Genomic DNA, 15,171 nt, shown 5'->3' with positions numbered 1-15,171 from the left:
ATGATTTTTGGACCCTATCCAACATAAGTGTGTACTGTTGTTCATGGGGACTCCAAATTATCGCATTCGTCTCAAGTCGGCTTCGTACATACGCGTTGTACAGCATTCTGAGTGCACTCTGACTCTGAGCATTGAAAGATTTTGACTGGCGGATTACGAAACCTAAGCATTTTCTTGCAGCCTTACATGCGCTGACAATGTGGTCATTGAATGTGAGCTGTTGATCGAATATTGTAGGATTAGATAAAATAGTAGGATTAATAACAGGACACAACACATTAAACAAACACCTACACAGTATGGGTAAAACAGACAGCCCCACGTGCAGAGCGTGCATGGAAGAAGAGGAAACAACAAAACACATTCTCCTAGACTGCAAACAGGTAGAAGTATACAGGAGCAAATACCTTGGGACTCCGTACACATTAAAGGAGGCGGTTAGCAACCTGAAGACACTGCTAGGTTTCGTGGAGGAGCTGGGGTGGTTAGAGTAGCGCTACCTCGTTTCACGCAAAATAGGCACAATGGTTGTCGATTTGCGGAAAATGCCCAGAAACACTAAGGACTTTTTATTAGAATTTCTATTTAAATTTCACATGGAAAGGACCTTATTGCACTTAAAGCATAAGGACCCTTTTGTGATGGAAAGCCACATATAGGATAGTTTGTAGATTGCACATTTTTTACTAGTCATTTTATACAAATATATGATGAATACTGCAATGAAATACCGTAAATTACAATAGGAGACAGTAGATTACTAAAAACCGGCCAAGAGCATGTCGGGCCACGCTCAGTGTAGGGTTCCGTAGTTACTCTTCCGTCACAATAAGCTAAACTGGAGCTTAAAGTATAGTAAATTGTTAACCAAGGGATGAAACGGTACCTTTCACGCGAGTTAAACAAATAGGCAAATTTGCATAATCAGTACCAAATTAAAGTAAGTCTTTTTACTATGAAGGGGAAACTTTTTGCGATAACTCAAAAACAGCTAAACTGATCATGTCCGCTATAGTTTTCATTTAATGTCTTTCTTAAGCTTTACTTTCACGATTTTTTTCATATTTTTTGGACCTATGGTTCAAAAGTTAGAGGGGGGGGAGACACATTTTTTTTTCTTTCGGTGTGATTATCTCCGAATATATACACTTTATCAAAAAATGTTTGTTGAAGACCCCTATTAGTTTTGAAAGACCTTTCCAACGATACCCCACACTGTAGGGTTGAAGCAAAAAAAAAAATTCACCCCCACTTTACGTGAAGGGGAGGTACCCTCAAAAAAATAAATTTTTTTGATTTTATTCTACGACTTTGTCGGCTTTATTGATTTATATATCCATGCCGAATTTCAGCTTTCTAGCACTAACGACCACGGAGCAAAGCCTCGGACAGACAGACCGACAGACAGACGGACATGGCGAAACTATAAGGGTTCCGAGTTGACTACGGAACCCTAAAAAACCTCTATGAGAAAACCATTACATGAGACCAATTGTTCTCATCGCTTGCGCAAAGGAATACTACTAGACTACCTAAAGTAGTGTAGTGTAAATAACTTACAAGTATACAATAGCACATTATGCAACGAGGGGAGGTAAGTGAAATTTTGAAAGAGAGGGATTCAGCATTTAGCCACGATTGAAAATAATGTAAAAATATTTTAAATAACTATTAAATTAATCAAATTAAATATTTTGATACATAAACAAAAATATTAAATTATAAACGTCGGTATTTTAAAAGTAAAACGCAATTACATGACATGGTTTGTATGGATTAGTAATACAATTTGAAAAAAATTATAGCTTTTTTTCACAATCCATAACTCCCGCGGGAACAATTTCCTTGTGCTTCAGTACAGATCTTTTTCGAACAAGTGTGATGAAAAAAAATGTTCTACCGTAAAAACATGGAGGTAATATATTATTGGCCGGTACTATAGCGTTGTCTTGCTCTAACATCAGCGTGCCACACATAGTGTGTAGAAATGGCTTACCTCCAGCTGCTTGTAGTGCTGTTCCTGCTGCTGCGCGGCTTGCAGGTGCGACATGATGTCCATCTGTCGACCGAACAACTAATCAACCAATATTTACTGAAGACCGGCACCAACATTTACAGCTAGTGGTGTAAATTAGGACTCATTTAAAATGGTATTTTATACAATCAACAAAAATAATACTTTAAACTAATAAAATCTCATAGGTAAACAAATCAAAAGTATACGGCAATTTAAGATACGAGTACGCGAGCAGCCGCGATACCTTCATACTCGTACGCGCCCCGGCCGCCGGGACCCGGCGGGGTGGTCAACGACACCTTCTCATAACTCATGAGGCCCTGGTACTTGCTCCTTGCTAAATTCAATTTTTAGACAGTTCTTTTCTCAATTTTGGCCACGTAGCCTATGGATAACAAGCAACGGTAAGCTGTTTTCGTAGTCAATGGATGTTGCTATATTAAGGGACATGTGCGTTTGTTGAACATGCACGCCGCACGCCCCGCCCCGCTGCACGCACAACTCCAGCGTCCAGTCGGGCCTTACACTAAACGCATTCACTTCCAGCAAGTCGCTTTTCGCTTCATACGGAATTTCCCATGTTATCGGCTACGCGCTGGCAATGAATGTGTTAAAGCCTTGAGAGATTAAGACTCGACGGAGACTTAAGTTACAACACTATTTTAATTAAACTTTATGGTTGTACTGCCAAATAATTTAATTTCAGTCCAATTCGTACCTTGTTACCAGGGACCCGTCTACACCTTCCCAGAAAAAAGCCTTTAAATGGCTTAGTCGTTTAACGAATAACCTTAACGATTGGCTTTCCCTTTGAATTGCTTACCCGTTCATTTGACTTAGCTCTAGGAAGGGGTTTCCGAAATACCGCTAAAATGAAAAGTTGTCCCCTTCCTAATTCAAAAAACTACGACATCTGTGCTGTCAACGCGCTAGACACCCAGTCCTTCACTTTATACACAAATAAGCAATATTTGATTCTATTTTTACGAAGAGTAAGTCAAAAATGGCATAAGCATTATAATTCATAATCGATTTTTTTTAATACTACGTCGGTGGGAAACAAGCATACGGCCCGCCTGATGGTAAGCAGCCTCCGTAGCCTATGTACGCCTGCAACTCCAGAGGAGTTACATGCGCGTTGCCGACCCTAAACCCTTAGGCCTCATTTAGCTTTGGCAACCTTACTCACCGGCAGGAACACAACACTATGAGTAGGGTCTAGTGTTATTTGGCTGCTGTTTTCTGTAAGGTGGAGGTACTTCTCCAGTTGGGCTCTGCTCTAGATCTGGAATGACATCCACTGGCTGTGCCCTACCACACAAAGCGAGATGACATTCACAATGCCCATACCTCTCTTTTGGACGTAGTTTAAGGACGTACCCGGGTCCAAAATACCTCGTCGATACCTGGAGACGCGAGGAAGATCGAAGGACCAGCGGAGATGGATGAATGATAATGAATGAAAAGGGGCGCGAACAATACTCCTTCAAGAGGTTATCGCTTAGGAATGGGTATCAGCTTACCCGTATTATGAAGCGCTTAAAAAGCCAAGGATTTTAGTTAGCAACGGCTTTGGTAAGCAAAGCGTTACGAAATACCCTTCAAAAACCCTCGAAGGGGATACCAGACCGGTCCCTGCTTGTTACAGTGACAATCAATATGTAAGTCGTTAGGGACCACTCAGGGACCTATGCTTATGCTATTTGAACTGTGACAAGGTACGAAATGGCATTAAAATTAAATTTCTTTACCGTTGGCGACACTAACTTGTAGTGAGGCGTGTGAACTTTAACCCCCTTATTCATTAACGTGTACTAAAGTTACGATGCCGCTAATCATCGTTTGTTCCTTTCCATCATACCAATACGTGGGAAAGGGACAAACGATGATAGGCGGCATCGTAACTTTAGTTCACCTTAATGAAGAAGGGGATAAGAATTTAAGCCTTATTGAGATTATTGTGAGGCTAGGTCGATTTGTGTTTAAATACCACGCATTAATTAATTAATTTAAGAATGGCTTTGCTTCTAAGGATCATTTCTCCCATGACAATGCCCCTCTGGATCCGCCTTAGTTTCTACAGTTGGTTGTCCAGATCCAGATGTTCCTCTGCACCTGTAACTCAAGCAGTACCAGGTTCTTGAACTGCGCGTCCTGCTGATGCGCAGCTTCAAGCGTCTGCTGCAACTGCTGGATCTATCCCAGGTGCTGTTGCTCTACACCTGTAACTCAAGCAGTACTTGGCTCCTGAACTGCGCCTCTTGCTGATGCGCGGTGTCAAGCATCTGCTCCAACTGCTGTATCTTCCCGAGGTGGTGTTGCTCCACACCCGTTACTCAAGCAGTACCTGGCTCTTGAATTGCGCCTCCTGTTGATGCGCAGCTTCTAAAGTCTGTTGCAGCTGTTGTATCTTCTCCAGGTTCTGCTGGCGGGCGGCTTCCAGCCCGTCCAGCTGTGAGGGTCGGGGACCTTTGCCGCCGGGCGCTTGTTGCTGCTGCTGGGGTACTTGCCCGCCCATGTTACCGCCCATTCCCATCATGCCCTACAAAAATTAGTTATAATTATAACAATTACCTAGACTTTATTAAGGAGGCTTAGTAGATCATTTAACCCTTTTCCCGGCCGCACCAATGATTCATTTCGGGAAATGTTTCTTGTTGAAACATTTCCCGAAAGTGCAATCTAATTTGAACCTTAAATCGGAATGCTAAAGTTGAAATTCTATTGGCGCGTATGCGGTCGATAAATCAGTAGGACGCCTGGAAAAGGGTTAAGGACATTGGATACGAAATTATGTAGCTTGAATACCCCACAACCCATTTAAAACATTAACCAGGGGTCGGATACCTGTATAAGGCAAAGCCTCTGTGGGTACTCCAGAAGAATACTTGTAATAAGAAAACAAAACCCAGCTCCGTCAATTATTTCACATTTCAAAAGGGTTCCGTCACCAAAAAAGTTCGCAAGTGTGATGAAAAACATCGTGTGTCACTCCGGGGGTAAGAATATTATAAACTCGGGTCTTAAACCCTCCAGCCTGCGGCTGTCGGGAATTACCTCCCTCGTGCCCAAAGTTTCACTTACCCGCCTCGTTGCACACTGTGCTGTTCTACCATTTCTGTTATAATATTACAGAGTGAACTAAACGGCGAATCCTGCGAATTTCTAGTGCTCCGGTGCGCACGCGCGCGAACAGAGGCGGTAATTCTCGCATTGCCCGAGGCACCGTGACGTCGGCCAAGGGGTTGTTTGCCACATGCTCTGTCAAAAGCCCCAGTTGGTCGTCCCAAGCAAGGAGAAAACTAATAAACAACCTGCGGATGCATCTGCTGCACGATGCCCTGCGGGCTGGGCGCCTGCGGGCCGAGCGGCGGCATGGCGCTCATGCCGGCCGCCATGCCGCCGCCCATGCCGCCCATGCCGCTCATGCCGGGCGCTGATATGCCCGCTGACGACATTGTGGGCTGCATTGTCCCTGCACCTGCACAAATTCATATAAATCTTTTACAGTACATATGGTGCTACTTTCCCGCACGCGTGCGGGAATGAGCACTTTTCGTGCATATGTCAAAACTTTAAAGAGCCATATGTACTGTAAAACGTTGTAAGATACACGTGCGAATATTAATATAATTCGCAACTCGTGTCGATTTAGCCTCCATTCGGTCGTGTTTTAATAATGTATCACCACTCGTTGCGAATTTCTTATTTTCTGCATTTGTATCGTAAAAAACTATTCACATCATCTATTCAGGAAAGAGCTTTTTCTTCCCTGCTAGAGGGTATAAAATGGCATTTTTCTTCCCTACTAGGAGGGATCAAAGTGGCACTGTTCTGTTCCAGGACACAATTTTTTTACTTTTTTGCATAATATTTTTTTAGCTTAAATATTGTTTCCACATTGGGAGTTAACACTTGAATCCCTCACTACGCTCGGGCTCTTATTTTAGAATCCTTCGCTTCGATACAATGCATTTAATGTACGCCGTAAATATGTCATTACAGGACATCCAATTACATCACACATATTACATTATTTTTTTACCCCTCCCCCACTCCTTGTCACACCTGATCACATTTGGAAACCCCTAGTGTGACGCCACATATTTGACTATTTTGTTTTCAACGAAATTATTTTAATAAAAGCAATGTTACAAATTTTACGATACGAAAGAGATTAGGAAAAAAAATTACACGAATAATAGAGTAAGAATTTCAGATCTTTTTCTTTTCGGGGCGATAATTTCCGAAAATATTAACTTTATAAAAAATGTTGTTCGAGACGAGACCCGTGTTTGTTTTGAAAGATCTATCCAACGATACCCTACACCCGACTACGGAACCCCAAAAATCAGTACAATGTTCAGTTAATGTTGAAGTTAACACAACATCCTTCCCCCTTCTCTTCCCTCCCTCCTTATCACTGCAAGAGTAATAATTCCGCTACTCGACGCTAGATGTCGACTACGAAAATAAGCGTTTTGGTAACAAAACTGATGTATGGAGTGAGCACTCTATGCATGCAACACACCAGGGCTATAACCGCGAATATCGAAGTTCGTCAATTGTGGGCATTTTTCCGTCACTCTTATTACGTCTTAGTGAGAGTAGAAGAGAAAGATCCCCGCAATTTTCGAATTTCGGTTATCGCGGTAGGCCCCCAGTGGTGAGTGGCTTACCCGCCATGGTGGCCGTGGGCATGGCGCCGGGCATGGGCGCCGCGCTGGCGGCCGGAGGCATCTGCTTGATGATCTGCGTCATCTTCTGTTGCTGAATCACCTGTAATATACGATATAATTAGTCTTGTACTTTTAATGTCATTTCAGAAGAATCAGATCTGATTCTTCTGAAATGACATTAAAAGATCTGATCAGAATCATAACTGAGTAGATTTTTACAAAATTTTTATATAATTTACCCTGTTAGTATGTATGTTAGTTAGTTAATCTTGGAAGCTAAATTTGTCCCATTTTCCGATTTCCGATTGAGCTGAAATGTTGCACACATATGTAAATCGGATGACAATGCAATATTATGATAATATGGAAAGAAAAAAAACAGTCAGCCATATAAGCTTGTACCAAAAATGAAATCTTTGCCAAAAACTTATTACTTTGATGTCGATTGTTTTTTTCAACATATTTCCATAAAATTTCGTGGATAGTATATAATATAAGCGCCATTACACCGTATGTCCTAAAAATAGCAACTACACTTAACAGTGGCGAAATCATGAATTGCGACGTCGAGTTGCGGAAACCCAGCCCGCGAATACGAATAACGAATCATCATAATTAATGGAAGCCATTTTTAAAAGAAGAAGTACTTTTCTCCGGGCTCATTCTTGTTCACTAGTTTCCGGCAAAAATTACATTTTAGGTACAAGTTTTTATCACTGCCTGTACTTTTTTAATACTACGTCGGTGGCAAACAAGCATATGGCCCACCTGATGGTAAGCAGTCACCGTAGTCCACTTTTCTTTCCACATGCAACTAATACTGTCTCCATCATCAGATCAGCTCGATGGTACCATAATATTGCATTGTCACCCGATTTACATGTGTATGCAAATTTTCAGCTTCATCGGAAACCGGGAAGTGGGTCAAATTTAACTTGCAAACTTTGACTACAGACATCTGCCTGTCAGTTTTTTACAAGCTTTTATTTATTTGATGTCTCCCGTTGTCTGTCTGTGTAGATGAGTGTTGTATGTGTGTGGGAGGGGGGGGGGGGGGGGGGGGGATTTTTAGGTTGCTAATTTACCTTTCGTAATCGATCGACGAACGTAGCCTGGTTGTTAGGTATGAAGCCTAGATAAGCTTTCTTGTCAGGCGTGTACAGTAGGATCAACACCTTGATGTCACATTGCGGCGGGGAAGACATCGGCGAGAAGTGGACGCAACCGGCCTGTGAAATATACATGAATAAGTATTTGTAAAAAAAAACTGGTCAAGTGCGAGTTCGCTTTACTCGCGCACCGAGGGTTCCGTACAAACTATGAATTATCTCGTGTAACTATAAAGGCGAAAAACTTTTGAATAGAAGTACCTATACTAAGTATATTTGTGTACACAGTATTTTTTTATCACATTTTCCTTCATAAATCAATTTTATTTCTCTATCAAAAAATAAAAGAAAAAACCGACTTCAATGAGGGAGACCGGTGAAAGAAAGATTATTGTTGATTTAGGATTTTATACAATGAAATTAAAAAGACTGGTAAAATACCTGCAATAAGGTATTTGACTATATCTAAAATAAATTATTTCACACCATGCATGAAATAATTTTATAAATGGCTATAAGTTTACATAAAAGAGTCGAGAAGTACCCTCAATTCATCAAATCTCAATCTTGATAAAAATGTACCTTGAAAACCTAACTGCTTGACAAACATGCCAAGAGAACAAATTGCCAAATGTGAACTATGCGGCGTTGAAGAGTTCCATTCTGTTCATCATGAGCAGTTCCGTTTCATCAAATGTCACTTGTAAATGCTTGTCAAATGTAAATGCTTGATTTAATGATGGAAATACTAAAATCACTATACGATGCCTCATGGACCCCACCGTCAGAACTCAAACTTGACAAAAAATTGTCAAAAAATCTAATTTGCTTCACAAACACAGCGAAGAGGACAAATCGCCAAACGTGAACTATGCGTCGTTGAAGAGTTCCATTCTGATCATCATCAGCAGTTTCACTTCATCAAATGTCACTTTTTAAATGTAAATGCTTGATTTGTTGATGAAAATACAAAAACACTATATGCATGCTCTTCACATTTGAAGAGTTCCCTCGATTCCTCATGGATCCCATCATCAGAACTGAGTTTTGACAAACAAAAACGGGACCAATCTGTATATATATAGATTCAAACAAAAAAATAATTTTCAAAATCGGTTCAGGAATGACGGAGTTAAGAAGAAAAAAAAACTAACACACCGAATTGATAACCTCCTCCTTTTGAAATCTTGAAGTCGGTTAAAAAGGTTTTGGAATGTACAATTTGAGCTCTTTCAAATGATACCCCACTTGACCTAGTCACTAGACTTTGAAATTTTGACCCCTTTTAATATTGGGTATTTTCCATATTTAATAAAAAAAAATACTTTTAATGTGTCTGGGTTAGCGTTATTCATAACTGTTCCAAATTTCAAATCGATAGCTTAAGTCGTTCTCGAGATATTTAGCGATGTGACAGACAGATAGACAGACGGACGGACAGAGTCGCACCATAAGGATCCCTTTTGTACGGAACCCTAAAAATTGTAGATTGTACAACAGGAGAATAAAACAACCCATTATTTATATTCGAGGCAATTTATGCCAAACCTGGAAACGCCGATGTTGCTGATCAGCTATTTTGGCATAAGAAGCCCAACAGGGCCACGTGTCTACCCTTCAGCTCTTGTTCTATGTAATGATCTTTGAGATACTGCCCTCCGATGTTACTCAGTTGTCTCAGTCTCAGCGCGTGCTACTCTTAGCGGATTATGAACGCCTGGTACTTTTGGGGTGACGCTCGACTGATTTGAGGTAAAAAAAATTGAAACTTTTCGATCCAATGAGGTTTAAAATTAACAATTTCTCACTATAAATTGCTTTGATTCCGTTAAATAAGAAGTTAATTAAAATGTACTTAAAAATCCATTGATCTTGACTTTAGTAATAGCGCTTCCAAAGCATCGTTTAGCTGAAGATGGAACAGCACAGATTGGCTATCCTTGAGATACTGCCCGCCGATATTGCTGATCAGCTATTTTGGCATTAAGAGCCCAACAAGGCCACGTGTCTACCTTCAGCTCTTGTTATATGTAATGATCATTTCCTACTCCTCTACTGTTATCTGTCATTTATGCATTCATTAACACGAATATAAGAACATACATAAAAGATTTCAAGAAAAGTCTATATTGTCTATTCCTCATAAAAGCTCTTGTGCTTTTATAAGCTATAACGTTACTGCGATTAATGGCTACCAACCTAACAAAACCAAAACGAATACAGTTTTAAACTAAGTTACATTGCTGCCAACTTACAAAATATTCATTTGGTTGCATAGTAAAAATAATTACTTCATAAGTCAGAAACACGCATGTGACACCCGTAATATAGCAACACCCATAGACTACGAAGACCGCTTAGCGTTGCTTGTTAGTCTCCGTAGGCTACGGCGGCCAAAATTGAGAAAAAACTGTCCAAAAAATTCACATTGTAACTCACGCCACTCGCCTTTTTTGACCCTTCTTATACAACTGTTGCATAATAGTATTTTATGCAACAGTTGTATAAGAAGGGTCAAAAAAGGCGAGTGGCGTGAGTTACAATGTGAGCCGGAGCCGAAGGCGTAGGCGAACATTGTAAAGGAATACGCCAAGAGAATTTTTTGACCTACTTATACAACGTTGCATACAATATTTTTCCTACGAGTCAACAAAAATAAATCTTAATTTAGGTAAACAAATTACAGCAAAAGTATATAGCCAAGACGCGCGAGCATACCTTGTTACGCGCCCGGCCCGCCCCGGGCCGCGGCCGGCCGGTCGGCGACACCTCCTCGTAACTCATGAGGCCCTGGTACTTGCTACTTGCTAAATTAATTTTTTGGACAGTTTTTTTCTCAATTTTGGCCACCGTAGCCTACGGAGACTAACAAGCAACGCTAAGCGGTCTTCGTAGTCTATGGGTGTTGCTATATTACAGGTGTCACATGCGTGTTTCTGACTTATGAAGTAATTATTTTTACTATGCAACCAAATGAATATTTTGTAAGTTGGCAGCAATGCACTTAGTTTAAAACTGTATTCGTTTTGGTTTTGTTAGGTTGGTAGCCATTAATCGCAGTAACATTATAGCTTATAAAAGCACAAGAGCTTTTATGAGGAATAGACAATATAGACTTTTCTTGAAATCTTTTATGTATGTTCTTATATTCGTGTTAATGAATGCATAAATGACAGATAACAGTAGAGGAGTAGGAAAAATACTATTAAGATACTGCCCTCCGATGTTATTCAGCTGTTTCAGCCTCAGCGCGTGCTACTCTTAGCGTATTATGATCGCCTGGTACATTTGGGGTGACGCTCTACTTATTTGAAGTTAAAAATTGGAAACTTTTCATCCAATGAGGTCAAAAATTAACAATTTCTCATTAGAAATGGCTTTGATTCTGTTAAATAAGAAGTTAATTAAAATTTACTTACAAATCCGTTGACCATGACTTTGGTAAGCGCTTCCAAAGCCTCGTTTTGCTGGAGATGGAACAGCACAGACTTGCTATCCTTGAGATACTGCCCTCCGATGTTGCTGATCAGCTGTTTTGGCATCAGCTGCATCAGAAGCTTGTTGGGCCACGTGTCCACCTTCAGCTCTGGCTCTATGTCCTTTGAGTTGGCTGATACCTGAAAGGGTAAAGGTAAATAATATTACATAGAAGCAAAACATAACACACCAAAAAGTTGCTCAAATCCCTTCATCAAATAGAAGAACTGTACTCCAACCTATTTCTACCAATCAGAGCTAGATGATAAAATAATTGATTTAAGTAATTGGCATGGCAGATACTTGGTGATCTTGTGCTAGTCACCAGAATTCTTTTCAGAATTTTTTCTTTGATTTGTGTGATAAAGCACAGTACATCGGATGTCATTCCAGATCTAGAGCAGAGCGCAACTGGCCAAACCTTACAAAAAACAACAGACAAATAACACTAGACCCTACTCATAGTCTGTTCCAGCCGTTGAGTTAGGTTGCCAAAACCTCTGCAGTTGCAGGCATCCATAGGTTACGGAGACTGCTTACCGTGAGCCGTATGCTTTTTTGCCACCGAAGTAGTACATAAAAAACACCTTCCCATGTCAGTGGCTCAAATTTTTTCATGAAATAGAAAAGAACTGATCTTGAAAGTTGAAACTATTTCACTAAACATAGCCAAGTTGTGACACTCACTTGGCAGGGAAGATGTTTGGTAACCTTCTGCTGGTCGCTAGGATTCTTTCCTTTCTCCATCAACACGCTGCTCCATATGTAAGTCCCTTGATGAGCTGGTACAGCTCCTGACTTCAACCACCTTCCCAAGGAACTTGATCAGATCCCATCATTTACTAAGACTGTACTCCAAACAATTTTCACCAAATATAGCTAGTTGCTCTGTGAGTTATATAACTCGCGAACCCCATTGCTGTTTGATTTTTTTTTTAATTTTCTAATATATTTTTTACAAAAAAGCAAAAAGTACACCAAAAAGTTGCTCAAACTCCAAATAGAAGGACTGTTCTGTTCTCCAACCTATTTCTACCAATCATAGCTAGATGCTCTGAAAGTCTGTTGTTCTGTGAATCAATAAGGACAATTTCATACCTGCTCATAAAATTTCACGAGAATCGGTTGAGAAATGCGACCTCTGGAGGACAGGCGGACAAATGAAAGCATTTTAGCCCAAGCTAAGACGAAAACGCGCTTGCTCTGTCAATAACTGACTTACTTGGCATGGAAGATGCTTGGTAACCTTCTGCTGGTCGCCAGGGTTCTTGCCTTTCTCCATCCACTCCAACACGCCACTCCATATGTAAGTCCGTTGTGGAGTTGGTGCCGCCCCGGTGGATGGGCCCGCTGCCATCATGCCCGGCATGCGTTGGATACCGGGCTGAAAATAAAGGTAGAAGTTATTAATAGCGTAGATACTAAGAATAATAACTAAGTATTATAGTGCTTCTTATTGCATGGTTACCCTAAACTATTACTACTACAGCAATCGGGATACTTGCAGGTACTCTGACCTAACCAGTTCATTACGATGCTTCCTCTTTGACAGCCTCAACCCAAGTGAACGAGCCTGTCCAACATTTACCGTGTCCCCACCACGTGCTAAAACTACCGTGTTTTGACATAATGTTAAATCGTGTTCAGTATAATGTTATTTTCCCAACTACCCCTGTATTAATCGGGGTAACATAATAATGTTGTCACGGTATAATTATTATTTAACTGCTATCTTAAATGTAAACATAAATAAATCATGACATTCGGCCATCCAACTTCGTGCATGACTCCGGCGCACGAACCTTCTCACTAAAAGCTAGATCGATTTAAATCTTACACCAACCGTGAAAAATTATTTAAAGCGTCAAAACAGTTTCTAATGAAGTAAATTGAAACTTAACTTATCACAATTGATACATTTACATAATCAGGAAATGTGTTAAATAAAATTATAATGAGATACATGAAAATAATATCATGACATTCGGTCTTCTGTTTCCCCTTGTTCATATAACTTACTACTATGCCGTGACATTAGCATTTTGCTACGTTAATGAAAAATCTTAATACCTGTTGTTAATTTCGTATAACTAAAAAAAACAGACAAAGCTCAGTTTTTATTATGTATAAAGTTTGTTTTGTTTTCTCAAAAAACCAAACATTACTTCTGTCCGTTAAAACTTGTCTTTGATTTAATTCAATACCCGATGTTTTACAGGCAAAAGTGGTTCGACTTCAGCACTATCTGTTTCAGTTCTACATTTAACAATCAAACCTTTCTTGACCCAATATTGTATTATACTACATTGCGTTAATGTAGACTTCATCTTACTCCATTCATGTATTAATCGTTACGTAACGTAGCAATAGGTTAGAGATAATATTTAACCCCTAAATGGCTTTAACTCTGAAGTCGACGTGACAATCTTTATAGTCATTAGTCCTGTGTTCAGCTCAAAACTATTAAGTTCAGTTGAAATTTTACACATTTACAATATTATGTCTCTGGATCCATATCTGCATGTGAAGTGTCAAACTTATATAAACGTATAATTGGATTGTTATAGGTAACAATACCTATAACAATGTTCAAGTTTTTGTACTTTTTTATTTAAAAGATTGCTCTGATTGTTAATAATACTACTCATTTCATAATGGGTGTTCGTATGACAATAACACACGACAATTTCTTTATTCAAATGCCACCTTGAATAACATCGCTTTCAGAGGCTATTATACAACTCTGCTAGGGGTGATACTAAAGTGTCCTTGAGGTAATTAAATTTTGTGTCTTGAAATTTCAAAGGATGCCAAACATTTTGCAAAAGTTTCAGTTTCAATAATTGGTTGTATTTATACATTAACATAAGATTCCCGTATACTGCTTTTAAGGTGACTAAAGCACTGCTAGATACGCCTTTGACATCAATATAAATTACAAGTGTCAATACTAAAAACTCAAGTTCATTTAATTTAAACAATGATTGAAACTACCAAATCAAATTATTGTCATATCCAATAAAATCCATTTTTTTCTTTATATATATATTTTTTTCTAGGACTACATCTATGCCATAATATATTGTTCATGTCATTGATCGAAGTCCACATTTTTATTAATATTATCTTGCCTTAAACCTCTACGAGCTTTTTTTTCTTCCAATATCTTGTATTACTTTTGTAAACAATATAAATTATGATAATTAGCAAACCATAACAGATATATCTTTACTAAAAAGACAATAACCCCAAATGTGCCTCATGGCATTAAGTCCGCCTTTTAATAAATAAGGTTTTCTTTTGTGCAATAAAGATTAAATAAATAACTGTTCTGTCAAACCTATATCTATAGCTTATTTGGGCGTTACTTGTTATTATCGTCAGGTAAATACTATATTAACTAACTATCCTCATTAAGCTTATTACATACAATTTATTGCGTATTTACCTTGTAACGCTACTAATAACTCTACAGATACGTCAAATCTCTATCGTCTATGCACTCTTTTCTCACACATCTCTTTTTCATTCGTTTTTTTTTATAAATTATACATCGTTTTTTACTACTTCCACTTTTGAATTTCAGGAACTACGTAGCAGTTTAAAACGTTTTCTGGATATCTGTATCATATTTTTATACTTTCAACTTGCGAAATATGACCATGTACATTTGCGTTCAACTCAATTATCTTATCTGTCCCGTCGTAATTATCTAACTTTAACATCGCTACTAACTGATGCTGTTACAACGCATACTCCCATAGGTACTACAAGTACAAATTATATTGAATCGTTCGAACTGAACACCGCGTTTGCTAAGTTTCAAACGTTAGTTATGTAAATATAACTTCCAACCAATTCTAGATAATCACCATTCAATCTGCAAACA

The 15,171-nt window shown here is 39.2% G+C and overlaps 1 protein-coding gene across 3 annotated transcripts in view; it reads right to left on the bottom strand.

Annotated features, from left to right (window-relative positions):
* Positions 1–15,171, bottom strand: part of LOC133530451 (mediator of RNA polymerase II transcription subunit 25-like) — a 44,873-nt gene that overhangs the window by 11,985 nt on the left and 17,717 nt on the right. For 2 of the 3 annotated variants that reach the window (XM_061868362.1, XM_061868360.1), the window contains exons 7-13: positions 12,505–12,666; positions 11,225–11,422; positions 7,782–7,925; positions 6,697–6,796; positions 5,332–5,498; positions 4,365–4,559; positions 1,997–2,074 (exon numbers count right to left, since the gene is read on the bottom strand). In XM_061868362.1, coding sequence (XP_061724346.1) covers positions 1,997–2,074; positions 4,365–4,559; positions 5,332–5,498; positions 6,697–6,796; positions 7,782–7,925; positions 11,225–11,422; positions 12,505–12,666 — 1,044 coding nt within the window. The remainder of the gene's footprint in view (positions 1–1,996; positions 2,075–4,364; positions 4,560–5,331; positions 5,499–6,696; positions 6,797–7,781; positions 7,926–11,224; positions 11,423–12,504; positions 12,667–15,171) is intronic. The other variant, XM_061868361.1, reaches the window with a different exon arrangement.

This window comes from Cydia pomonella, chromosome 22 (assembly GCF_033807575.1).
Source record: "Cydia pomonella isolate Wapato2018A chromosome 22, ilCydPomo1, whole genome shotgun sequence".
NCBI lineage: Eukaryota > Metazoa > Arthropoda > Insecta > Lepidoptera > Tortricidae > Cydia > Cydia pomonella.
This window is presented reverse-complemented; position numbering and strand designations above follow the sequence as displayed.